The sequence below is a fragment of the Medicago sativa genome, chromosome 1 (assembly GCF_051527215.1).
Source record: "Medicago sativa cultivar Bolivia chromosome 1, Bolivia_mono, whole genome shotgun sequence".
Classification (NCBI taxonomy): Eukaryota; Viridiplantae; Streptophyta; class Magnoliopsida; order Fabales; family Fabaceae; genus Medicago; species Medicago sativa.
The window spans coordinates 74935315-74961428 of record NC_140749.1 but is presented as its reverse complement, the minus strand read 5'-3'; the positions used below and the strand labels follow the sequence as shown (position 1 = coordinate 74961428).

The 26114-nt window shown below is 35.0% G+C and overlaps 4 protein-coding genes and 1 long non-coding RNA gene across 7 annotated transcripts; 4 read left to right on the top strand and 1 right to left on the bottom strand.

The window, feature by feature from the left end:
- Positions 1–1790: 1790 nt before the first annotated feature.
- On the top strand, positions 1791–5514 carry LOC146957393 (uncharacterized). Its single transcript, XM_085736374.1, has 3 exons — positions 1791–2308; positions 2406–3608; positions 3726–5514. Exons 1-3 carry the CDS (start codon positions 1912–1914, stop codon positions 5405–5407), a joined length of 3282 nt encoding a protein of 1093 aa, XP_085592500.1. The 5' UTR covers positions 1791–1911; the 3' UTR covers positions 5408–5514.
- Positions 5515–5758: 244 nt separating this feature from the next.
- On the top strand, positions 5759–8140 carry LOC146957392 (uncharacterized). The gene is made up of 4 exons (XM_085736369.1): positions 5759–5946; positions 7065–7128; positions 7216–7650; positions 7733–8140. The coding sequence occupies exons 1-4, from the start codon at positions 5927–5929 to the stop codon at positions 7994–7996; spliced, it is 783 nt and encodes a 260-aa protein (XP_085592495.1). The 5' UTR covers positions 5759–5926; the 3' UTR covers positions 7997–8140.
- Positions 8141–8525: 385 nt separating this feature from the next.
- LOC146957391 (uncharacterized) lies at positions 8526–9496 on the top strand. The gene is made up of 3 exons (XM_085750443.1): positions 8526–8664; positions 8776–9132; positions 9245–9496. The coding sequence occupies exons 1-3, from the start codon at positions 8593–8595 to the stop codon at positions 9473–9475; spliced, it is 660 nt and encodes a 219-aa protein (XP_085606569.1). The 5' UTR covers positions 8526–8592; the 3' UTR covers positions 9476–9496.
- Positions 9497–12483: 2987 nt separating this feature from the next.
- Positions 12484–15075, bottom strand: LOC146957390 (uncharacterized). Its single transcript, XR_015023132.1, has 2 exons — positions 14496–15075; positions 12484–12883 (listed from the first exon to the last, which is right to left on the bottom strand). It is a non-coding gene; the product is annotated as an uncharacterized LOC146957390 (long non-coding RNA).
- A 5883-nt stretch (positions 15076–20958) lies between these two features.
- On the top strand, positions 20959–25722 carry LOC146957389 (mitochondrial import receptor subunit TOM20-like). Of its 3 annotated transcripts, XR_015023131.1 has the most exons (8): positions 20959–21004; positions 22532–22666; positions 22763–22841; positions 22928–23169; positions 23454–23534; positions 23638–23725; positions 24193–24258; positions 25398–25722. XR_015023131.1 is itself a non-coding variant. In XM_085736362.1 (6 exons), exons 1-5 carry the CDS (start codon positions 22559–22561, stop codon positions 23689–23691), a joined length of 564 nt encoding a protein of 187 aa, XP_085592488.1. In that variant the 5' UTR covers positions 22334–22558; the 3' UTR covers positions 23692–23725; positions 25398–25722. The 3 variants fall into 3 exon arrangements, 1 of the variants encoding a protein (XP_085592488.1); XR_015023130.1 differs by lacking the exon at positions 20959–21004 and having other exon boundaries at positions 22304–22666; XM_085736362.1 differs by lacking the exons at positions 20959–21004; positions 24193–24258 and having other exon boundaries at positions 22334–22666.
- The last annotated feature ends 392 nt before the right edge of the window (positions 25723–26114 follow it).

The window sequence follows — 26114 nt, the reverse complement described above, 5'->3', positions numbered from 1 at the left end:
TGGTTCATAGATAGATATGTTTATACTTTGAAGTTTATGATGCGTATATTGTGCTTAGGACTTGTTTCACATTTATAGCTGTGCTAGGAATAATGGAGAACTTCATGCTTGCCGGTGCTTTCACATTTGAATCACCACTTGAAAATTTTTATTTAATTTGAATTGTTTGGTATTGTGCTAGAAAGCTTCTCCAAAGCCTTGTGAGTTTCCTTTTGATTCTTTTGTTTGAGGACAAACAAAAAGCTAAGTTTGGGAGAGTTTGATAAGTGCTCAAAAGTAATATATTTCATGTGTTAAAAGAGGCATTTTTAGTGACTTGTTATGCAAGTTATCTACGGAAAAGCAACCAATTGTTATAATTATACCATTTATGCTTTATATGCCTAATTCTACCCAATTTATGCAGGAAATGACAAGCAAGGACCAAAACTCAAGTTGTGTGAACCAAGCAAATCTCGCTTACGCGAGGTCATCTCGCTTAAGCGAGATTCCTCCAGGGAGAAGCTCAACCTTCGCTTGCATCTCGCTTCCAGGGTCGCTTGTGAATTTTAGAATCTCGCTTACGCGAGATCATCTCGCTTACGCGAGATTTCTCCAGGGAACAGATGAGCATCTCGCTTTCTATCTCGCTTCCATGTCGCTCAAGCAGGATTCTAAGGCGGTTTAAGTTTCAAGCAACTTCGCTTGCGCGAGGTCTCACTCGCTTACGCGAGATGCAACTTCATCAAGGAGCAGGGCTACGTGGCAAGACTTCATTGGCCATTGTTAGATATTTAGGCTTCTCGCTTAAGCGAGATGAATCTCGCTTAAGCGAGATTACACGTTTTCAGCCCATTTAAATACAAGTTTTCCCTCTCTCTAGCACTATTCACTATTCCATTGAAACATTTTATACATTTCTAGAGAGAGGTTAGAGCTATTTCATAGAGAGAAACACAAAGCAAGTGATTAAGGAGTAGATTCAACCCTAGATTCATTGAGACATCAAGGATCTTGGCATGGAATCTTCATCTTTCCTTCATTCCTTGCATTAGTTTACATGTCTATATGTAACTATCACCTTCTTTGTAGTATTGAGGTAACTATCAAGCTATTATGTAATCTTTTGATCTTTTAATATATAAGGTTCTAGCTTAATGATTCAATATTGTTGTTATTCTTGCTTTTAATGCTTTCAAAGAGATTCAAGATGATTTGGACACAAACTCTTGAATCTAGAACTAGAATAACAATCTATCTTATGTTATATCACTCTTGACAAGTTTGTAAACCTTTGATAATTACTTTTAATCAAGATTTTAATGCTTTCGGATACTTAATCAGGCTGGACACGGTCGATTAAGTTATCCGATCGACTTTGTTATCGTTTAAGGAATTTGGACACGAATGTTTAAACGCTAACTTGGAAATAACGATGTCGCTTTGGACACGAAGGATATTGTAGAAATGATTGTAATAATATTGGTTATAAAGCTAGAGTCTGTTAATCGATCGAGAGATTGCTGCTGTTATGCTTGCTCGTTATCTTAGACCGCAAGCGAAATAGTTCGATCCCCTCTCGTTTTTACTTTAGTGTCAAATATGGATATAGTGTTACAAACAAACAAATTATATCCAAACCCTTAATGTGAACGATTGTGTAAATGCTTATGATTAAACGTAACTCCCTGTGGAAACGATCCTATATATACTCACGTGTACATAGTTATATGACGTGTAGGAAAAATCTTACATCAAAATGGCGCCGTTGCCGGGGAGTAACGGAAATTTTATTATAAGTATGGAAGGAGACGTGTGCGGGTCTCGCTTCGTGAATTTGTGGCTTATCGTCTACAAGAACGTGATGTAGAGAACTCAGTTATCTTTCAAGGAAGGAGACTTTTTCAACAATTTATCGTTGATTTGTATTCCATGGTTGAAAACCAGAGATTGTCTTATGTGAGAAAGAATCAAAGTCAAATTCGTTCAGGTTTTCTTAGTGGTATAGAGGAGGCTGTTGGACGTGGTGATATTGATGCATCCAATGTTGGTTCTAGGGTTGTTTTACCTGCTTCTTTCACAGGTGGTAGAAGATACATGTTTAACAACTGTCAGGACGCGATGGCTATATGCAAGAGACATGGATACCCTGATTTGTTTTTGACGTTCACTTGCAATCCCAATTGGGAGGAAATTCGTCGTCATTTGACGAGGAGTGGTAATTACTCTCCGTATAGGCCAGATATATGTTGCAGAGTTTTCGAAATTAAACTCCAGGAGATGATGAATGATTTTAAGAAAGGATGTTTCTTTGGAAGAGTTATAGCACGTAAGTGAATATTGTATATTTTTTATACGCAGAGTTTTGTTTTTGTGATTTTTTTATCGATGTGTTTTCTTATTATGGATTTACATACTCTTTGTAGATGTGTACACGATTGAGTTTCAGAAACGTGGCTTGCCACACGCTCATATTTTACTATGGCTAGATTCACGCGATAAGCTCAATTCCCCTGAGGCAATTAATTCGGTCATATGTGCTGAGCTTCCAGATCAACAATTCTATCCTGAGTTATTTTCGACCGTGGCAAAGTTCATGATCCATGGCCCATGTGGTTTTGCCAGGTCAGGCTCACCTTGCATGAAGGATCGGCGTTGTTCGAAGTTTTATCCAAAGAAATTTGTTCATAGGACCACCTTCGATGAGAGTGGATATCCAGTGTATCGACGCAGGGATACTGGTGTTACAGTGTTAAAGAATGGTATTGAGCTTGATAATCGTAGTGTTGTTCCTTATAACCCAAAGTTGATCATGAAGTATCAGGCTCACATCAACATTGAGTTTTGTAACAAATCAAACTCTATCAAGTATTTATTTAAGTATATCACGAAGGGTGTTGATCGAGTTACTGCGACATTAGAGACCTCTGAGGAAGCAGTTGTTAATGAGATACAACAGTACTACGATTGTAGATATTTGTCTCCTTCTGAATCCATATGGAGGATTTTTGGGTTTGATGTTCACTGTCGATATCCTGCAGTTAAACGGTTAACTTTTCATTTACGTGGTGAACAGAGGATTATGTTTAGGGATACTTCAAGACCTGGTAATGTTTTAACTCGAAATAGACACAAAAGAACCATGTTTCTTGCTTGGATGGATGCTAATCGAAATTATTCTCAGGGAAGGAATCTCACTTATATTCAGTTTCCCAGTAAGTTTACTTATGATGGGGAAAATCGTTCTTGGCATTTGCGGAAGAGTGGACAATCGGTTGGAAGATTGACTTTTGTTCCGCCAAGTACTAGAGAATTGTATTACATGCGTTTGTTATTGAATCGTCAGGTTGGATGTACCTCCTTCGAAGATATTCGAACTGTTGACGGTCATGTTTATGATTCTTATCGCGAGGCTTGTGCTGCATTAGGACTGCTTGCTGATGATCGACAATTTATTGATCTTATTAGTGAGATTGCTGTGCTTGGTTCTGGATCTAGCATTCGGAAGGTGTTCGCTAGCTTACTGCTTACGTCATGTATGAGTGACCCGTTAAATGTGTGGAATCAAACATGGCCTATTCTTTCCGAAGGTATTCTCTATGATCGACGGAGGACTTTGAATTCACCAGGTTAGCGGTTTTTTAGTTTTCCTTTAGTATATGTATATGTATATACATATCATTGTTTTAATACTTTATTATTTTATTTAATGTCATTTGCAATCGTTTTTCATCATGTGTTCGCAGATTTGGTTATTTCAGAAGATGACCTCAAGCAGTTTTGTTTGATTGACATTGACAAATTTTTGAGATTGAATGGAAAGGAGTTGGGTGAGTATGATTGCATGCCAAAGATTTTGAACCCATCTCCTGTCATTTTTAATAATGTTTTGTTGGCCAATGAATTATCGTATGATCATGATGAGATGTTTGCAAAACATGAGGAGCATTTCAAGCTTCTAAATAGTGATCAGTTGTCTGCATATGATAAGATTGTAAATGCTGTTGATAATGAGCTAGGGCAGATGTTCTTTGTTGATGGTTATGGTGGAACTGGGAAAACATTTCTTTGGAATGCACTTTCTTATCGCTTTCGATCAAAGGGAAAGATCGTACTTAATGTTGCGTCAAGCGGTATTGCATCCTTGCTTCTTCCTGGGGGTCGTACTGCTCATTCTCAATTTGGGATACCTTTGATGTTGACAGAAGAATCTGGTTGCACCATTGAAAAGGAGGGTAATAAGGCTCAATTGTTGACAATGGCAAGTTTGATAATTTGGGACGAAGCACCAATGATAAGTCGCTTGGCTTTTGAGGCTTTTGATAGAACAATGCGTGACATAATGAGTAATGTTGTCGATCGTGCTTTAGATTTTCCATTTGGTGGTAAGACAATTGTTTTCGGTGGAGACTTTAGACAAATTTTACCTGTCGTTCCAAAAGGAGGTCGCGCTGATATTGTTCATGCATGCATAAATTCTTCTTTGTTGTGGCGGCGGTGTAGGGTGTTGAAGTTAACCAAGAATATGAGGTTGCAGTTTCCCACAAATGGTCATGAGGATGATTCTTTGAGATTATTTGCTAAATGGATTTTGGATGTTGGTGATGGAAAGTTGGGCATTGACCATGATGGTGAGTCAGTGATTGAGATTCCAGATGATATTTGTCTAAAAAATTCATGTGATCATGTTGGGGACATTGTTGAATCAACTTATCCTAATTTACTATCAAATATGAAGGAGTCCTCCTTTTTCCAAGATCGTGCTATTCTAGCTCCTACATTGGAATTGGTTGAGAAGGTTAATGATCATGTCCTATCGTTGGTTCCTGGTGAAGAGAAAGAATATTTGAGCTGTGATACTGTTCTGAAGTGTGATGAAGAAGTTGGAATAGATCGTCGATGGATTACTCCTGAATTTTTGAATGATATCAAATGTTCTGGAATGCCAAATCATAGACTTCGTTTTAAGGTTGGTGTTCCTGTCATGCTTTTGAGGAATATTGATGTTGCGTCCGGCCTTTGCAATGGAACCCGATTGACTGTGGTTAGTTTAGGACAAAATGTGATTACTGCACGAGTTGTGAATGGCTCTCATTCCTCGGAGATGGCTTATATCCCACGCATGAACTTGATACCTTCAGACTCAAATGCTCCGATTGTTTTTCAGAGACGTCAATTTCCATTGTGTCTTTGTTTTGCTATGACTATTAATAAGAGCCAGGGTCAGACATTGTCACACGTTGGTTTATATTTGCCAAGGCCTGTCTTTACACATGGTCAGTTGTATGTTGCTATGTCTCGGGTGAAATCCAGATCAGGCTTGAAGATATTGATTGTCGATGAGCATGGGGAATCTTCGAACTCCACCGTTAATATTGTTTACCCAGAAGTTTTTCAGAAAAAGGGTCTCATCGATCCTGTTCCGTAGATCAAGTTCGATGAACATGTTTAGTTATATGTAAATTATATGTTTTTTTTCCATTTGTTGTATGTTAAGTTAAATTTACTGGTATTGGTGCGCCATGGAGTATTAATTCGTAAGGTATGTGGCAATTTTTTTTATAAATTATCGTATTCAATTTTTATATATTCTAATGCGAAAATTATAGAGGTATTTGTCAAAATACGAGTTCATATATGTATATCTGATTTTTATTTTTATCTGCTTGGAGGGTGCAGGATTTCGTGGCTCGTGTTCAATTAGCAGAAGTGAGTCAAATACATTGAATAAAAACTTGCAACTGGGCTTGGTTCAATTAGGCCCGTACGTCAATGATGTCTATCGGTCGGGTCGCCTGATCCAGATGGATTGCAGCACTGTAAATGAGTAGGCAAAACCCACAACAATCGCTTTAATCTTGCAACAATTGTAGCACTGTTTCTTGCCTGTATCTCTTCCTGTCGCTTTTGAGATAAAACCCACAACAGTCGCTTTAATCTTGCAACAATGGCATTGGTCGGCAATCCGTAAGTGGTTAAAGATAAATCGGTCGTGATTTGTTCTTTTTATTGGTAGTATATCACGATTTTCTTGTCTTGAAGCAGGATTGTGATTTGTTCTTTTTGTTTTCTTTACTGTGTATAGTGGGTTGATAATTTTAATCTTTTTCCTGTGTTTTGGTTGGGAGATGTTTGTGTTGTTGTTGTGGATTTCTCATGGTTTATCAGTTAACATGCATATTATCATCTTTGATCCTTAGTATGGTGATTTTTTTGTGCCTCAATTTAGTAAAAAATTTAAAATATCTATCAAATTTGAGATGTTCTGGTGGCTGTTATGTAGGTTTTATGGAAAAGACATAACAAAGGGTCTTTTAGGGTTATAATACTTAGTTATTCAGGATGTAGTCATTATATATCATGGGATTTTTAACTACTTTGAGGGTTTGATTTAGCTTATTTTAACAAAAAATAAAGAATGTTCGTGTGTTTTGTATAAAGTAGTGTATCGGGCAGAATTTGTGGTTATGATATCCAATTTTGATTCTCTTAAGTGTTTTCTTGTCGTGTTGCTATCTTCGGGTCAGGAATTAACTCAGTGTTTTTTATCTTATTTTGTGTGATTTATTAGTAACCATGGTGGTGGTATTTCTGAACTTATGATTTCTTTCCGAACCACCGTATATCCTGATGAGGTATTGAATGTCTGTTTCTTATATGTGGTTTGTTTGTTCATATTTTAGCATTTTAGCATTCAGGTATTGTTTATCATTTTTACCCAAATTTGGCAGGATCGTATAGAAGTGGCAGTTCGTTTTGTGAATGATTCGAAGCATAGTTTGACCTAGAGAATTTTTGTCGTTATAATACTTAATCATTGGTAAATAGCTTGAGTTCAGATGGAAGGTGTATGTAGGATATGTTATGTTAGGGGATTTTTAACTGTTTTGAAGGTTTGGTTGTTTTTTCTTTATTAAAAAAAAAATGAAGGAATAGTCCTGTTTTTTGTATCAGGTAGTATATTCGCCAGGATTTGTAGTAATGATGTCCATTCTTGAATCTCTGAAGCATTTTATTGTCGCATTGCTACTGTCAGCTTAAGATCTAACCTGGTTTTTTATATTTTATTTTGTGTGATTCATTAGTAACCATGCTGGTGGAGGTTCTGAACCATTGATTTGTTTCCGAACCACTGTCTATCCTAATGAGGTATTGAACGGCTGTCTTTTAGTTGTATCCATTAGTTCATATTTGAGTATTCGAGTATGGTCTATCATTTTCGTTGAAATTTGGCAGGATCATATAGAGGTCCCAGTTCGTTTTGTGAATGATTGGAAGCATGAATTGATTAAGCAAAGTCGTGGTTGGATCAAGGACTTGGGTGGAAATTTCATTTGCATCGACACCTTTCGCATTACAAGTCATTGTATCATTACGGGAGGTATCATGATTTCTCAGAAATGTGGATTTCAGAATCCTCAAATGGTGATGTTGTCATATCAACCTATTGACAACCACTTTCACATGGAAATTGCTCCTGAGGAATTGAAGGAAGATAGCGTTTGTCTTTCGACCGAGTTATCCACGAGGCTTTGTCTGAATGGTGACAACGATGGTAATTGTTCATTTAGTAGTGGTTCTGATGATGAGTCTGATGAGGTGTATGATGGGTATTCCTACAATTGGGCTGTGAAAGTCACTGATTCTATCGCAAAGGGAGAGTGCGTATTGGTGAGTAAAGTTTGCACCTATTCTTACTTTGTGTATTGCTGATGAGTGGTATTTATCTTTATTTGTTCGTATTTTTTTGTAGCATTTTCCGCAGTTCGTTGTGCAGAGATTTCCATTTTCCAACCCACATCATGTTCGTGTCTTTGAAGTTTTTTCTGGATATTGGGAGGATTGTACCGTGAGGACTACTACAAAGCCAGATGGGTTGGTTGAGAAGTTCTTAACTGATGGATGGTATGATTTTGTCAGGAGATTGGATTTGAAGCCTTCTGATAAGATCTATCTCACTGTGTTGGATCCAGTTGTTAGAGTTTGTGTTTATGTTCAACGTCGCCATGTTGTCTGATTACTATGTCTTTTATTATGTATTTGTGTGGTGGTGTAATTGTTTTAGTTTGTTGCTACTTTTGTTGTCAATTTCGTAGCATTTATGGTTTTATGTTTTTATGTAATTTTTACCTTGGTTTACATAAGTATTATGAAATATTTATGAAATTATGTGTACAGGCGCTATTTATCCACTTTTCTTTATAGTTATTTAACATCAGTGCCTTTGAATGGTTATATCAAACATGTCAGTACCCTATTTATCCACTTTTCTTTATAAATATTTAATATCAATGCCTTTGAACCAAACATGTGGGTATATAGTGTTGTATTGCTTGATTGAGTATGGTGTCCATTCAAATTTTGCAGTACAGGATTAGATTGGATTTGAATGTGCTGGCCTCTATATGTAGACAAGATTTGTTTGTCTGGTTGCTGTTGTTGGAGAATATAATATGATGCTATAACCCCTGTGCTCAATGGTAATTTTTTTTTGGCCAAGAGCGCTCAATAATTAATATATCTATAAATTGATGATAGAGCTTTTGTGCAGGTCACTCATATGTTTCTAAGTTTCTACATTTGCTTATAATTTGCCACAAGTTTGTTTGATCAATGGACGGTATTAGGAGATTCAAGCAAGATAGTCCTCTCGCGAGTTTTATTGTTGTTCGTTTGTCATTTCAGGTTTTAGATTCATTTACTTTGTTGTCAAAGATTTTATCCGTGTATATTTTTTAAATGTGTCTGGATATTGATTTGAATGACTCACCCTTTTTTTTATTGCCCATTGTTAAGCCGCATGCAGAAATCGATCCAGCGTTCGTCGATATGTTTAACGATCGTTTGGGATCTCGATTCTTTGTTGTAAATAGAGAAAGAGGTGGTCATTGGATTAAATTTAACAAATCTGTTATTCATCCACTCATAGTGAAAGGGTGGGATGATCTTGAGAACTATCATGGATTTCCTGAGGATGTTTTGGTTGAGTTTCGTTATTATGGGGATAATGTTTTGAGCATTCAGTCTTTTAGTCTTGCCGATTTCCCAAGTTCAACCCCTTCTTTCCATAGTAGAAGTGGAGATCCACAAGAAACTTTTGGTTTCGATATTCATCTTACTAACATGGATGTTGCGAAGTCAAAATTGGTTAAGTGAATTTTTTTTTTCTTAAGTAAATTTTTGTGTTTATATAGAGCTGGGTTATTTTTTTAAATTGCTAATTTATATTTATTTTTAATGTCCTCTTCAGTTGCTGCCTTAAACTTTCGCTGATTACCTTAGGACGAATGGGTATATCTATCTTATTCTATGTACGGATAGTGGAGTCCATTGTTTTTTTGAGGTGTTTTTGAAAAATAATCCATCTAAGGTTAAACTGGGATTTCAGTGGAAGGAATTTTGCCTATCCAATGGATTTAGTGCTTGGGACTACATCCGCTTCAAGTTTTCTGTAACCAATCCTTATAGAAGATGTCAAGTGTTCAAGTTAAGTTAATTGGCATTGGCCTGGACTGCAAGTGTGCTTTATTATTGTTTTTGAGTATTCTGTAGTAGTTTAACCTTAATTTGTATTTGTTTCATTAGTCATCTTTGTACTTTTGATTTTGATAATGTTTTGAGTTTGCAGTTGTCATTTAAGAGTTCAAAATGTGGGTAGATTAATTCGCATTTGTTAATGAATCAATATCTTTATAATAAATTCATATGCACGAGAAATGTCTTTGTTGCCCCTTATTCTTTGTATAACACATTGCATGATCGATGGGTTAAATTGTTATTCATTAGAATTAGAATTAGAATTTTTTTATCCTTTAATGATTGCTAGGTTTTTGTGTTGGATGGAATATTGATAAAATAGAAGTTTTGGTTGGGTTCATCCCTTAAAAATGAAATTAATATGAAGTACGATGCGTTACATAAATATTATGAACTACGAAGAACGTGCAGTCGAATACGACATGGATTGCCATTCAATGGTATACATTGTTAGAGTCTGAATAAAATCGTTAAATGTAAATGTAAATATTACTGAGCATTGCTTCAATCTCTCCTTTTGTTAATGCCTGAAATGCAAAGGGTCTTATGAAACATTCTGTGTTGGAATCGATGAGTGAATAGTTGCTCTGTGGCAGAACCTTTTGTAGTGAATTCCAAGCATGAAAATGTCTCGAGGTGAAGATTAGAAATGGTTCTATTTTATGTCTCTGTCAAGACAAATGGTGATGATCCATGCAAATCCTAGAAGTAGCAGGACGATAACTATAATATATTTTAAGCCATCTGCCCCTATTTCTTCTTCATCAATGCTGTATATGAGGAGTAAAATGACTGCAAGTATTGTGATGCAGATTAGAAAACACTTGGCCATTTGGCAGGATTAGTAAATGAAATTTGATTGGTGTGGGGATTGTTGAAGAAGATGATGTATTTATAGGAGGTATTGGGTAGAGTCTGTTTGTGCTGCTGGTGCCATGCTTGGTAGTGTTATTGTCTTGGGATGCTCATGGTCGTTAGTCAAACGGTCAACATATTTTGTGGTCTTTGGTTGTAATATTCCAGCAGCTTTTTGCCCTTTAATTCTCATAGTTGTTGGCCACTTAGGGAGCATATGCAGGCAATAATTGTCGTCTTTGTGAGGGATTCACATGCTTGGAAAAAGCTGGTTGTCCGGGTGATTTTTGTTGGAAAATTAGTTGTTGATCTCCTTCTCCATATTAGGTTTGTGTCCGTCTTTGTGGCCTGTGTCGTTGGGAAATCTGTTGTTGATTTCCTTCAGCATATTATGGCTGTGTTCGTCTTTGTGGTATGTGTCGCTTAAGTGTCCTTTGACATCGAAAATCATCGTTGATGAATGGTCGTGTGTAATGTATGTCATGTATGAGACATGTGTTTGACGAATACACGTGTCGTTGTTGATACATGCATATTTGAGCTTTGAGTGTGAATCTATATTTACCCGTGCGTATGCGCACGGGTCGAACACTAGTAAAATACAACTCGTATTAGTAAACTCTTTAGGTCCCCACGTAAGTAGAGTTTTTTCTCTCTCTTTTTTGTTTGAAGCAGCACACAAGTAGAGTTACAGAGGGGCATGGCAGATACATTTCTATGAGGGCCAATGAAATTCAGCTTAACATTTCCCTTATTGGTATAAAAAGAAGAGAAATGATATTTTGACATCCACTTTTTGACAACTTTTGGACAACTTTCTCTTTCATACTCACATGATGTTGTTATCCTCTCTCTTCCTTTTTCTCTCTTCATTGTTTTTGACCAATAAGAAGTGAGAAAAATAAGGTTGTCAACAAAGTTGTCATCAAATGGATGTCAAAATATCATTACTCTAAAAAGAATTCATCAAAATAACTTTTTACTACAAAAACAAATCATACTAGTAGACCCTTTGGGGTCCCCACAAAAGTAGGGTTTTAGATTAATTGTTTTTATACTTTTTCTTCATTAATTAGGTGAATTGTGAGGTTCTAATTCACTGTGAAATGTTTTCTCACTTTTCTGAAAACAGGTGTTGAGATTGTCGCATAAAATGTGTTATAGGTATAGAAGCTTCCTCTACACAAAGTTTTCTAGATACATTTGAGAAATCCAATCTTCTCTTAAGGTGTAGATTTTTGCATCTAGAGTAATGGTCTTTCTAGTACTTATTCAGTGAGATCAATTTATACTTTCATTCATAAGAGAGCTAGTGAGGTGAATGTGAGGTCAAAAGAAATGATCTGGTTTCTTTGAAGTGTGTGGAAGCCTTGGTCTCCTCTCAAGGTGAAGATTTTCTCGTGGTAGTTGGTTTAGGATAGGATTCTGACTTGTCAAAATCGCTTTTCCAGGAAGATTATAGTTGACCTTGGAAGTATTTCTTTTGTTTTCTACGACGAACATTTAGAGTCGGTCTGTCATCTTTTTGTTAGATGTTCAGGTGATCAGGTGTCAAATCATGTGTTAGGTGGTTAGGATGTGAGTTTGTTTTACCTTCGGACTTATCGAGTCTTTTTAGTATTCTATTAAGGTGCGTGGGGGGGGGGGGGGGGGGGGATAAGAGGTTATACATTTTACTTACGTGCTTTTCTAGTGCTTTCTATGAAGCACAAATACTTCTCATATTTGATGTGTCCCAATGTCAGATATGTATTGTGTCCGATATTAACACGACATCAACACATAAGATTATAATGAATTATACCATTTTCTTAAATTATTATTGGTATCGACGTATCTGAACTTTATAGTGTTTTTGATAATATATAGGCCTTATTTACCGGCATGTGTAGGCTATATTTTTCTTTATTTATTAATTAGCTTCAAATGTCAAATACTTGAATTTACAATTTCAACGCTTCTTTATTTCACTATGTCGTACGTGGACTTCAAATCGGAGAAGAAATAAATCAAAAGTAACTAAAAGATCCCCTGCATATCCAAAAATCAATATACATTCCTCAACATACTTATAGCAGTGATTGCACTTTTCATGTTCAAATAATAAAGATGTAGAAGATGGCATGAAATCATTTAGCTGATACAGATGAAAGTCAATACAAAAATATTTAGACAATAAAGGGGATCTAAAATTCACTTTCCAATCCTTCACATATTAAAATTACTACCATTGGTTCCAAATCACAATTGGTTCTCTTCATTGCAATCATCTAAACTTAATCAAAATTTTGCAAGTGCAAATAGAATCGACATTATATAATTGGTGACTAATTGATTCCATTAACAACAATACGCCCGCAATAGCAGCAGGCTTTACAAAACTAAAAGAACCCAACCATGAACATCACCTACTCCCCCAACAGCAGTAGGCTGCGGAAACACAGACCTGGGTTGTCCACAACAGACCTTGCAGGAACAAACAGAAGTTGTTAACAGCACCCTCCAGCCTACACTGCACACCAAGAATATATAAAAAGAAATTGGAACTGTGAACAAAACTACGTAACAACACCGCCAAAATCTTACTGTAACTACACATACCATGCTAGTTCATATTCATACCCTTGGCCTAAGCATGTCCAACATTTCATACACTAAATATATTATGCAGTCACATTTCCATCAATTGATAAGAAATTGCAGGTATATATTAAGATAAAGAAAGCATCAAAATTGTAACATCTAAGACAGAACAGAATAAGGGGAGAAAACATTGTTAACTAACTAAAAGACAGACACAAAACACTTGCCATTAAGTCTATATGATTTCTCTAAAATAAAACATGATCTCTTTTGCCATCTGCTAGAAGTTTTCACAGAGTGAAAATCAAATTAATGTATATTTTCAGAATTAGAATAATAAATATTGCAAGACAGCCACAGGCCCAGACCACACATAGCAACAAAACTGGTACAGAATCCCACCATAACAGAAATACATGCAGTGAACTGCATAACAACAGGAACTCCCAAACAGCCGAGACAAACCCCACAAATTAATGTATGTTATGTGGATGGCAATAAGATCTGCATATGCTACCAAAGTCAATTCAAGAAAAAAAATTGCTATCATATAATTTGATGAGGTAAAACTTTCAGAAAGTATGAAATCAATAACATGTAGAAATGATAGATCATACAATGCTAGTTGGCTTATTGCACCATAAAGCAAATATTGAAAATCAATATAAGCAAACAATACATGGTTCTTTGTTTTTCAATGCAAATCATGATGGCTTGATTTGAGAAGAATGCTTGCAAGAACAAAATGGACAGATGCATAACTAATCAAACTCCTAAAAATCAAAGTTTGATCGGTTGCCATGAATTTATAACCACTTTGATCAGGATTCAATTTTTTTAGTAATTCATACTATTCAATTTTATTCAATTCAAAAACATCATATTCTTCACTCTCTCCATAGGCTGTAGATTAACCCAACAACCAAATCTGAAGGAAGTAAATTAGGCTCATATCAAGAAAAGATCATAGTAAAAAAAAAAACACTTTACATACTAAAAATATTATAAAGAACATCAGTCAAATCCTATTAAATTGAAGGAAATACATAGAAAATAATGTAGAGGTCTATATTTTAAGAAATAAAAAAAGCAAAAAATTAAACAATTCTGAATTGGCTTTCAAGACAACATTAAAATTTTGCTTATGATCACATAAATGCGGTCCAATATTAACTTAGTGCATTTAAAAGAACATATAGCTTTCAAATACTAACCAAATATTTTAATTTAAATGACAAAAAAGAGAATAACAGATTCAAAATCAAAGAAAAATATACTATTTAGTTGCTCTCAAATTCACAGAGAATGATATGATACCATACGGTAAGCACATCTAAGAATTACCTCAATGGTGGAAACCGAATCGTCAGAAAAATAAGAAGGCTTCACAATTAGGTTTTCGAATGCACTCTCCGAAGGGAAATAGTTATTGTCAAAAACTATTAAAATCAAATAACCATCTATTTAAAAGCTTTCAGACAGGTGTCTAATTCATCTATCCAAACTAACAAAACTTTTTCTGGAGAGAATAGTAAATTCACCTGGCTCTCATATTGCTGTCAGGATAGTAAATTCTCTCTGTGAATACACTGCTGAACACCGTCCAACATCAAAAGCATCCCTCTGCACTCAATCCAAACTACAATACTTTCTGATCGCATCATATTCAACACCTAAAACTCAAAGATCACAACTGTCACTCTGTCAGGACCGCAAAACAAAAGCTTGAAGCTTGATAGAGTGAAATAAAAAGGAAAAGGTATAACTGAATCGAAGATCAGATTCATACTTAATTTCAAGAATGCCTTTTTTATCATCTTGTTTGAGCAATTCTAACTATTCGAAAAACGTAAATGAAGTTCTAAATAATTTCAACAAAAATGGCACGTCAAGAAGAATTGACAGAAAGCAATGAAAAAAAGAACAAAAACAACAATAATTTTATATATGATTCCTGTGTTAAATTGCAACTGCTGCTATTGAATTGAGACTGAAACACAGAAAGAAACGAAATACAACAACTAACAATGAAAAAAAGAACAAAAACTATTCTACCAATGAAGAAAAAGTTGTAATTCACACAATCATATATCAAAATCAACGATTTTCAAACCCTAATGTCAAATTCGAAATTAGCAAAATTCGAAATTAGCAAATTTTGATCCAATTTTTTAAAAGCAACTTATAAAATAGTAGAAATCGTAGTATTTAATCAAATAAAAAACATCCAAAATATTCCTCAAAAATTAAAATAAAAACATATAAAAAAGTGCATATTAAAATAAACATCAAATTGATTTAAATCATAAATTTGTAGCTCGTGAGCTTATGAAGGTAAGGATGAAACGATTACCGTATTAGTTTTTAGGTTTAGGTTTATCCTTAAATAGCTAAATAAATTAAATAATTGTACACCAAAAATAAATAAAATATCTATTATATTATATAAATATGTATATGCGGGTTGCGGGGCTGGGTAGTATAGTGCTCTTACCCTGTACCCATACCCATCTAAATTTGCGGGTAATTATCAGGACCCAAACCCATACCCATAAAACGGGGTTTTACCCTACCCATTGCGGGTATTTTTTGCGGGTGTCCATCGGGCCTGGGTCCGATTGCCATCCCTAAATGTAAAATCAATTTCCAAATATTGATTCAATCTTCACCGCATGTTTCTTGCAGTTATGAAGAGCCCAGGGATAGGTACCTTTCCTCGCAGAGACTTCGGCGACCACCATGACTATAGTGGCCTCCACCGAGTGCCACTATGGGTGCAGGTTCTCCTTATCATTCTTGGCATACTTTTCGGAGTGCTGGTCATTGCACTCGTCGTCTATTATGTGATATACCCACCTTTCATTCAGTGGTGGCGATCACGAGCAGTGGCACCTGAGCCCACCACCGAGATTCAGCCCGTGCCGCCAGCTTGATTATTAGGTAATGATAGTTTTTTTTTTCATTATTCTTTGCTTACTTTTCCTCTTTATCAAGAAAGATTGTTTCTAACTTTAATTTTTTTTTAATTTACAGGACGGTCGACTGCGGATGGGTTATGTTTAATATTTTGTATTTTTTTTTTGAACAAGTATATATTTTGTATTATGATGGGATATGTTTATATATTTTGTATTATGATGGGTTATGTTTTACATTTGGATTCTCTCATGATGGATTATGTTTTTTTTTATTGATAAATGTTTGTGTTATTAAAATATATATATATATATATATATATATATATATATATATATATATATATATATATATATATAAGATACATAGACTTTTACATTTGTATTCTCTCATTAGGGTTCTTGAATATTATTTGGCCAAAAACATTTTTAAATAATATGAGAAGATTAATAATAAATGTCTACATGACTTGCTTTTTATTACACGATTGATTTTTATTGGACTAAAAGTTGCCGTGTATTGCTCAAAAAAAAAAAAAAGTTGCCGTGTATTGTATTCTTCACTAAGTGAAATTAAACGATTATATTTCCCAAAAACTGTTTGATACATTGTACTCCCTCCGTTTCAAAATGAGTGTCGCTTTAGCCAAAAAAAATTGTTTCAAAATGAGTGTCGCTTTCAGTTTCCAATGCAATAATAACTTTTTCTTTTCAATTGTACCCTCCAATTAATACTCTGCACACTACTTCCAAAGTATTACTTTTAAAACTAACCAATAGTTAATAAGGATAATTTGGTAAAATAACCATTCTCTTTCTCTTAATCATTGCATTTCTTAATATGTGTGTAAACACCTAAAACGACACTCATTTTGAAACGGAGGGAGTAATAAATACTAGTTGTACTCAGTAGGATTTGGTTCCTTTTAGGATACTGTCTGTTTCACAAGAGCACTGAAGGAAAGAAAGTATACGTTTATGGACGCAGCAAATTCGTGCGTTTCTTTTCAATTTTGTTTTCAATTTTGTTATCTCCCACAATCACCAAACGGAATGCTTACGTGGCAATATTTTTTTTTTGATACGGGTTTTTAATGGATTGGGCCTAATTGAATGGTTAATTTGACCCGACCCGACCCATGGAAATAACTCATTTCATTGGTGATTCAAATCCCTAAATTCCCAAAAAATTTCTTCTTCCTCCTTTCTTCTTCCTCTTTGCACAGATCTATCACCTCTCCCTCATACTCCACTCTGAAATTTTTCCTTCTCCTCAAGCTAACTTCAAGAGAGTACTCCTTCATCCATTGTCATGCAGCAATCTCTCACCTTATTCTTCCCTCGGATATTCCTCCATCAATATCACGTGGAATTTCATTCTTGCAAACACAGGCTTACAATATTTCTCATCACTAAAGTAACCCCTTCTTGACTTCTGTAACTATGCCTCAGTAGCTGGTGTGAGTGTGAATTCTTTATTCCCAGACTCATGTTCCTCTTGAATGAGGGATAACTGATGTACGAAATTCCCCAGTTGCTGTCAATACATTCCTTACCTTTGTCAGGTACCCCATTAGAGGAAACCTAATCGTATAAATCTCCAACCAATTTTTAAGGGCCTGACTCGTTACATTTGCAAGAGGCATTGTTGGGTACCCTGTTCTTCTCACAAATATCTGGACATAGTCCTTTCAAAATGATTCAAACATTGCTGCATTTGCTGTAGAGTTGATGGAAGAAACAAAGAAAAAAAAATGTCAAGCTTTCCAAAAGTTAAGTGCTGAGAAGATGAAAGGGAAATTTGTGACTTCTATACAAGCTGAGGCGAACATATACCTCTGCCTCAGCACCAAAACAGAAAAAACCTGCTACACTAGTTGGCTGCCTAAAACCAAAAACTGAATTCCAGCAAGGAGCTACACACACCAGTTGAATCCCAGGCCACAAAACCGTATGGCAGTACCTGCAAAAGGCCAACAGCGCCCTCCAAACAGACCGAATGTTGGGACTTTCTTGTTAATTATCATTAAAAAAGGGGCCCACAAACTGCCACGTCAGCTTCTCGTTAATTATTTGACAGCAGGGACTATTTTTACTAACGGAGACAAAATGTAGGGATTTTAAAAACATTTATTGAAATGTAAGGACTATTAATTAAAACGAGGCAAAATGTAGGGACCAAAAACATATTTAACCCTAAAAATAAATTTGCATCATGTACCACTAACTCACACATTATGACCACTAACATTAAGGCTATGTTTGGATTGATGGAATGAGATAGAATGGTATGAGTTTGGATTGATGGAATGAGATAGAATGGTATGAAATAAGTTTATGTTCTATTGTTTGGATAGTCATTAAAATGATGGAATGGAATGGAACTCAATGGTATACATTCCATCATATTCCACTACTAACACTCATTTTGCTTACCCTCCAATTTGGGCGGAATGGGATGGAATCCCGAGTTAATCAGTTTTTTAATTAATAAATTACATATGTATCCTTTTCATCCTTACCTCTCATCCCTTGTGTCTCAGGCCACAACTTTCCTTTACTACACTTCGTTCATTATATTTTTTTCTTTCTATAGTATTGTATCTCAATCGATTGTGTTGTTTCAACATGTAACAACATACCATTAATTCTGATTAAATATGTTTTTGTCCCTATAAATATGTCAACTTTTCGTTTTAGTCCCTCTAAAATTTTCCTTCAACTTTTAGTCCCTATAAAATTTTCAATCTTCACTTTTGGTCCCTCTTTTAAAGTAAACTCATACGTAGAATTCATATTATTTAATAAAATTTTCCACAAAAATTCAAAATATTATAAGAATCACTCCAAAAAAAATTCAGAATTTTTTAACAAAACATGAATTTAATATGAATTTTTATATTTTATACGGTTAAAAATTCATATTTAATTTGTGTTTTGTTAAAAAATTCTAATTTTTTTTTTTAGAATACTTTACACATTTCTGCACAATTTCATTAAAAAATACAAAAACTAAATTAAAGATAGGGACCAAAAGTAGTGATTGAAAATTTTATAGGGACTAAAAGTCGAAGGAAAATTTTAGAGGGACTAAAACCAAAAGTTGACATATTTATAGGGACTAAAAACATATTTAACCCTGGTTTTTTAGGAGTGGGATTGGGTTACTTTAGCTTGCATGACTTTATGTCTCAGAGAGAAAAAACCTTGTTTCACATTTTATTACATATATATATAAAATAAAAAAATCGTTAATGTTTTCCTTTTTATCCTAATTTATTTATTCTAATATATGGTTTAAGAATATGTGATATTTTAATTTTCGTTGTTCTCTCAAAAAAAAAAAAAATTCGTTGTCGTTATTATTATTTTCTAACAAGCTCTATGAAAATTGTAAGAAAGGATAAGACTTCTTATATAAGTTATCAAATTTACCCTATGCCTTTCCTCGCGCGTCCTATTTTTTCCAATTTTACCCTGGTTCGGATTTCTTTTTCCCAAATGCCTTGTTAATGTTTTCCAGATTTGTTCGGATTTTGAAATTTGGAATGGTTTTTTTAAGAACTTTTTCAATTTTAAGCTTTGAAATTCGTAAAATAAATGCAAATAAACATGTAAAACAGAAACAAAAATATAAAAACATCTCATTTTATTGATATTTGAATAATACATTACAATAATGTTGAAGCTTTTTAAGCTTATTACATAAGAACCTAAAACTATTTCTAATCTTATTACATAAGAACCTAAGACTATTTCTAGGGGGAAAGTTATACCAGTGGCTCCGGCTGATAGGACATACCAGTAGCTTCACTGTTGGTGGGGAGACAGAGGGGAAACAAGGGCATCTGGAGAGCAAGAGACCATGATGGTCAAACTTACGCCCAGACAGACCAACCTCACACCCAGACTGACCCCTTCCCTATTGACCGATCATATGATCCCTGATGGATTTCCAAAGAGGCCTCTTTCTATGAAAGGCCAACGATGGAAACATATCGTTGTAGAAATGGAGAAGAGGCCCAGACAGACCAACCTCACACCCAGACTGACCCCTCTTCCCTATTGACCGATCATATGATCCCTGATGGATTTCCAAAGAGGCCTCTTTCTATGAAAGGCCAACGATGGAAACATATCGTTGTAGAAATGGAGAAGAGGAGAAAGAAGAGGGTGTGAGAAATTGTGAGGAAATGAGCCTATTTATAGGGAGGGAGGATAAAAAAAAAGGGTGTGAAAGCCATTAATGCAGTCAAAAAACGTGTAAAAACATGTTTTTTGAGTTGACCAATCTTTGAAAAAGTTTTCTTTGTTCTATTTTTTTCAAGGCATTCGCAATGAAAACGATCCAAATAAAGGGTCTGGTGCAGTTCGGATTGTATAATCCATAACAACTTCATGCATTCCGGATTATAAAACTCGGAAACCCTCAGTAACATTTTGGCCGGTGACGTTTCACCAAAGGTTAGGCCGGTTAGTGGAGTTTGAATGTATTTTTTGACGGTTTTGAATGTGGAACACGTTTTATTTGACTGTAATTAATGCCTATGACTTATTTAAGGTTATAAAAAGGCTTGGATCTTCAACATTTTCATTCATTCTTCTTCACCTCATTTCTTACATTTTCTTCAATTTTTTTTAGTTTTTTAGGTAGCTTTTATGAGTGTTGGTGGTGTCATGGTCATTGTTGGTGTCACGGCTCATGCAATTGCATTGCAGCTTATGCGGGGGTCGTATAACGGTCAACAGAGACCTTGACATCAAAGAAAGACACAAAATTGCATCGCGCATCCGTCCGGATTTTATTTTCCGGAAACACTAACAATCAGGTTCGGAAAACGAAATCCAGACCAGGGGTATTTTTGGAATTTTTTCAGGGCGCACGAGAAGGCAGCAGGGTGGGAAAAGTAAATCTCATATAAATATGTGAACGAGGGTAGAATTGAATTATTGAGATTCTGAAGGTGTGAACTACGTTAGGGTTTGGTTCAATTCTTTATCTCTCTTTCTCACGCTCGCGATTAACCAACAATAATCAATCATTCTCCGTTTCGATTGATCGATCGATCGATCAATCAATCATGTTACTGAATCAACGTCTTCCTTCCTTCCTCAACTCAACTGTGTTAGTTAGGGTTTGTGATTCAATTCAGATTGCAGTGATGAATTATCTAAAGAATCTAAAGAGTAGATAGTCAATCTTACAGTGATTCAACTCAACTAGGGTAAGGTTTGTTTCCGGGGTAAAAGAGACCTTGATTGTCAATCTTGCACCCGGACAGATCAACTCGAAAACCGTTGCCTTCCCCGTTGACCGGTCATATAACCCTGACCTTGAGTTTCCAAAGTAGCCTCTTTTATGAAAGGCCAACGATGGAAAACATTTTGCATAGAATGAACATGAGGAAAGGAGGAGAGAGTTTGAGAAATGGTGTGAGAAATGTGAAGGTTTTGGAGGCTATTTATAGGAAAACAATATGCATAGGTTATATCTACACTTAATGCTTAGTCAAAAATGTGTTTCAAAGGAGTTTTACTAACCATTAATGCTGGTAAAATTCTTTGAAAACGTGTTTCTTGTGGTGCAAACCACCGGCCAAGCTATACTGGTGCAGTTCGGATTACATAATCCGGACAACTCTCCTGGTGTCCGAATTATGTAATCCGAATTTTTACGATACTGGGGCCAAGTTGAAGGATGTTGCACACCTTTTATGGGGTGATGGACATTCCGGATTATATAACGGTCAACATCCTTTGACATCAAAGAAAACACATAAAATCTCATATCGAAAATGTCCGAATTTTGTTTTCCGGAAATGCTAACAATACGGTTCGAATTTCATAATCCGGACATGGGTATTTTTGGAATTTTTGTTTGGCGTGCGAGAAAGCAAAGTGAGAAAAGTAATAGTCTTAATATAATATAAATAGGGTTAAATATGTTTTTGGTCCCTATAAATATACCATTTTTTCGTTTTAGTCCCTATAAAATTTTCCTTCAACTTTTAGTCCCTATAAAATTTTCAATCACTACTTTTGGTCCCTATTTTTAAGTTAATTTTAGTATTTTTTTTAATGAAATTGTGCAGAAATGTGTAGAATATTGTAAAAATATTTCCCAAAAAAAATTAGAATTTTTTAACAAAACATAAATTTAATATGAATTTTTAACCTTAAAAAATATAAAAATTCATATTAAATTCATGTTTGTTAAAAAATTCCAAATTTTTTTGGGAGAGATTCTTATAATATTATGAATTTTTGTGCAAAATTTTATTCAAAAATATGAATTCTACATATGAGTTTACTTTAAAGGAGGGACCAAAAGTGAAGATGGAAAATTTTTGAGGGACTAAAAGTTGAAGAAAAATTTTAAATGGACTAAAATGAAAAGTTGGTATATTTATAGGGACCAAAAACATATTTAACGCATATAAATATGTGAATCAGAGGGTAGAATTGAATTATTTAGGTTCTGAAGGTGTGAACTGTGTTAGGGTTTGGTTCAATTCTTTATCTCTTTCTCTGGCTCGCGATCAACCAACAATAATCAATCATTCTCCGTTTCGTTTCGATTGATCGATCAATCAATCAATCGATCGCGTTACTGAAACAGCGTCTTCCTTCCTTCCTTCCTCAACTCAACTGTGTTAGTTAAGGTTTGTGCTTCAATTCAGATTGCAGTGATGAATTATCTAAAGAATCTAAAGAGTAGATTCAAAATCAGAGGACCGTTAGAGATTGAATGTAATTTGTCAGAAGATAGGTGCAAGGAAAATCCTAACGATGCTGAGGTAAGTTGATCGTCTCCTCCTCGTCCTCCTCCTCCATATTATTATTATTATTATTGTTATCTTCTGAATATTATTATAATTGATTTGATTCCGCAGGAATTGACGCGATGGGCTGTTGCTTTGTTATATTTAACTCGGAATCAGTCTTTGCCTACTTCGCTCCATACCATTGAACGTATGTTTTATGCTTCGAATATTATGATTGATTAATTTTTTACATTTTTTATGAACCATCATTCATTTGTTTGTTTGTTTTCGCAGTCGCCTTTCCAAAGCTGGAGAAGGCTTTTTCTCTGAATCCAAACAACCCGGATATTCTTTGGATCACAGGAATGGCTTTCTCTTCCAAGGCATCTTTATTAATCAAACAAGACGAAGACGAAGTCCTAAACCTCGATCTCGCAGAATTTTATTATAAAAAGGCAGCTGAATACTTTCAAAGAGCTTATAATCAGGATCCTCACAATCAAGCTTACAAATCATCACACGAAGTCTCTACTAAGGTAGGTTGCCAGTGGCGGATTTGACTTATTTTCTTGGGGGTGCCGAATTAAAATGTTTGGGGGGAAGGTTCACTTTTCGTTTCTAAAGTACGGACACTTTTAAATGTTATTAGATAATATAATAATTCAATCACACTTGATTTATTTTAGAAAACCATGTTATATAGTTGGTAGTTTAAGTCTTCTGGTGGTTTAATTTGCTTATGGATGGTGCCCTATCTATCTTTAGGCTTTTCAAATTAAACAACACAAATCACTAACTTATACTTGTTTTTTTTTTTTAGTTACATGTGGAACGTATCGAATACTTTCGTCGTCAATCAAGTAAGAAAACACAAGGGTCTTCTTCTTCTGCTACGATAATGGTAACTAATAATAACACATACAAGTTTCTCTTTGCTTTGCTTCGGGTACCAACCAATCAGTAACTAGTTACTCAACCGTTTCATTTACGCTTTCTTTTTATAGGCTCCTGATGCCAAAATCCATACCCGTGGATTACTTAAGCTTAAGCAGCAATAAGCAGTGACATCCCGGGCCTTCTCCTGCTTCAAAGGTAATAAGACATCAAAGTTTATCTTGTTTATCTCTGCCCACCCCCAATAGCATGTGGTTTTGTTCTTTATGCATTGTTAAGTGCAATTTTTTTTTTTTTTTTTTTTATGTATGCAATAATACCAACTTTAGACACATTCAATAAATTTTCTTGAATGGAAATAAAAGAGTTTGCTGGCTATAATTCTTTGTTTTTGTTTTTTAAATTTTTTTTGTCCCTGCCTTAGTCATTTTTATTGCAAAGATAGAGAAACCGGGTGACTTTGGTACATTTTATTTACTAAAATGAAAAACTAATCTTATGTTTCGTCAATGCTTCTTTTGTATGGTTTTTTGTTGGATCGTGGACTGTTATTTCTTTATGGTTAAGTTGTGTCCACTTTTTCCCAGAAATCACGTTGTAGGGTAGAGATATGTTGACATAGACTCTTTTCTTCATATTGCCTAATTTATTTTGTTATTTTTCAGGCTCAAAAATGAAAGTACAGTGGCATACTTAGATGTGTTGCCATTGGCGTTGTGGTCCACAAAGAGGTATATCATTGGAGATTCTACAACTTTTCCTAATTCGGAATTTAATTATTCTCTTAACATACATGTTTTGTTTTGTTTTTATTTTCATTTGGATTTTCGCTGCTTCACATTGTTGAATTTGTAAATTTAGTGTCTGTGGCATAGTCACATAATTCGCTGATTGAGTGGCGAACCGCGAATTGGTTCGCGCACACCGGTTCGCGGTTCTTTTACGAATTGGTTCGCCTCCATTCGCGGTCTAATTTGCCGGAAACCGAGTACCAAAGTGAAGATCGGTACGAACCCAGCAAGAGACATAAATTGGTTTTTTAAAGATGAAAGAAAGAGTTTTCGTCACTGGATCTTCATTTTCCGTCGACAAATATATGTTTTCCGATCAGATCTATGTTTTCTGGCCACGACCCTTGGTTTTCTTGCTCCGTATTCTGTTTTCTGTTCCTACTCCAGCGGCGGCTTGCTCAAACATTGAAGGAGACGGGTCAAAGATTAGGTTAAAGAAGAATGGGCTTAAGGCCCAATGCAGCAAATAAAGATAGGACATGATTAAGGCCCAATGCAGCAAATAAAGATAGGACATGATTAAATAAAAATTATATTTTTTTTTTTAGCAATAAAAATTATATTATTGAGAAATAATAGATAAGAAGAAATAATAGTTGAACTTTTTGTTTATTTTTATATGGAATTATGTTTGTCAAAGTTGAATTTTACTTTTGAAATTAATATTTTTAATCATTTTTTTGTTTATTTAATTATTATTTTTTTATAACGTACCGGTTAATACATTAGCACGTACCGCGAACCGAAATAGCGTACCGACTATGTATACCCTCCTGCGTACCCAATTCTTTGAAGGTTGCGTACCGCGTACCCGAACCCGTACCACGTACCAAAGCGAATTACGAATTATGTGACTATGGTCTGTGGTTTTATCTTCAAACCAATGTTATGTGATATGAACTCTTTATTAGTTCATTGCTTTGTTCTTCAACTCTGTTGTTTGAGTCCTGTTTAGATGGATAAGGCTTCTATGATTTTTTTATGGAGTAAATATGTGCGTGGTCCCTATAAAATACATACAATTTTATCAAATCTCTTACAGTTCTGTTTTGCTCTCTAAGATATATTTTTTATTACAGGGTATTTGATTATGGTCTGCTTTTGGTACTGATGGGATCTGCTAGAATAGTGGGTGTGGTTGCAAGCACTGCCTATGCTGCCAACTGTTTTTAATGATACATTAAGAAAGGATATTCAAATGGAGAAGCTCCATATCAAAGAAAATGATGCCACTGAAAGGCTTGTAATTACATGTATGTTTTAGGATATTTTGATTGGAGTTATATTTTGTAAACTTTGATGGATGTGGCTGATTTTGGAATTGCAGCAGTGTTGAACAGTCTTTTACAATAATTTCAATCTCTTTACTTCAGTAAATAAATAAATAAATTGCAACTTTGTGGACGATTTGTTTAGGATCCTTGATAAGCTTTGTGCTTGTCTTCATACTTTAGCTGCATTTTGCTGTTTTTGTTTCACTATTTACCAAAAGAAAGGAACCCAAAATTAGTGAGACTGATGCGATGTGAAGAAGCTAAAGTGAGTTCTGAAAATTTGAATCATAACACTGTTAACAGTGAGACTGATGCGAACGTTTTCTCCATCTCAAAAATTGGTGGAATCCATTAAGCTTGTTGTTGAAGCAACAACGCAGAAGGGAGAAATAAAACGCATATCAGATCTAGTTGCTCTTTCGTTTCCTGTGTCTGATTTCGAGGAGCAGAAACGCGATGTCATTAAATATCTAAAAACAATCTTCTCTGCAACCAGTACGCCTTCAATGGAGACGAAGGTTC

Excerpts from the sequence above, each read along its gene's own strand:
- LOC146957393 (XM_085736374.1), top strand. The coding sequence starts at position 1,912 with ATGGTTGAAAACCAGAGATTGTCTTATGTGAGAAAGAATCAAAGTCAA. Across the intron at positions 2,309-2,405 it reads CTTTGGAAGAGTTATAGCAC|ATGTGTACACGATTGAGTTT; the intron begins GTAAGTGAATAT and ends TACTCTTTGTAG. Across the intron at positions 3,609-3,725 it reads GAGGACTTTGAATTCACCAG|ATTTGGTTATTTCAGAAGAT; the intron begins GTTAGCGGTTTT and ends ATGTGTTCGCAG.
- LOC146957392 (XM_085736369.1), top strand. The coding sequence starts at position 5,927 with ATGGCATTGGTCGGCAATCC. Across the intron at positions 5,947-7,064 it reads ATGGCATTGGTCGGCAATCC|TAACCATGCTGGTGGAGGTT; the intron begins GTAAGTGGTTAA and ends GTGATTCATTAG. Across the intron at positions 7,129-7,215 it reads CCACTGTCTATCCTAATGAG|GATCATATAGAGGTCCCAGT; the intron begins GTATTGAACGGC and ends GAAATTTGGCAG.
- LOC146957391 (XM_085750443.1), top strand. The coding sequence starts at position 8,593 with ATGGACGGTATTAGGAGATTCAAGCAAGATAGTCCTCTCGCGAGTTTT. Across the intron at positions 8,665-8,775 it reads TTGTTCGTTTGTCATTTCAG|CCGCATGCAGAAATCGATCC; the intron begins GTTTTAGATTCA and ends CCCATTGTTAAG. Across the intron at positions 9,133-9,244 it reads CGAAGTCAAAATTGGTTAAG|TTCGCTGATTACCTTAGGAC; the intron begins TGAATTTTTTTT and ends CTGCCTTAAACT.
- LOC146957389 (XM_085736362.1), top strand. The coding sequence starts at position 22,559 with ATGAATTATCTAAAGAATCTAAAGAGTAGATTCAAAATCAGAGGACCG. Across the intron at positions 23,170-23,453 it reads CACACGAAGTCTCTACTAAG|TTACATGTGGAACGTATCGA; the intron begins GTAGGTTGCCAG and ends TTTTTTTTTTAG. Across the intron at positions 23,535-23,637 it reads CTTCTTCTGCTACGATAATG|GCTCCTGATGCCAAAATCCA; the intron begins GTAACTAATAAT and ends TTCTTTTTATAG.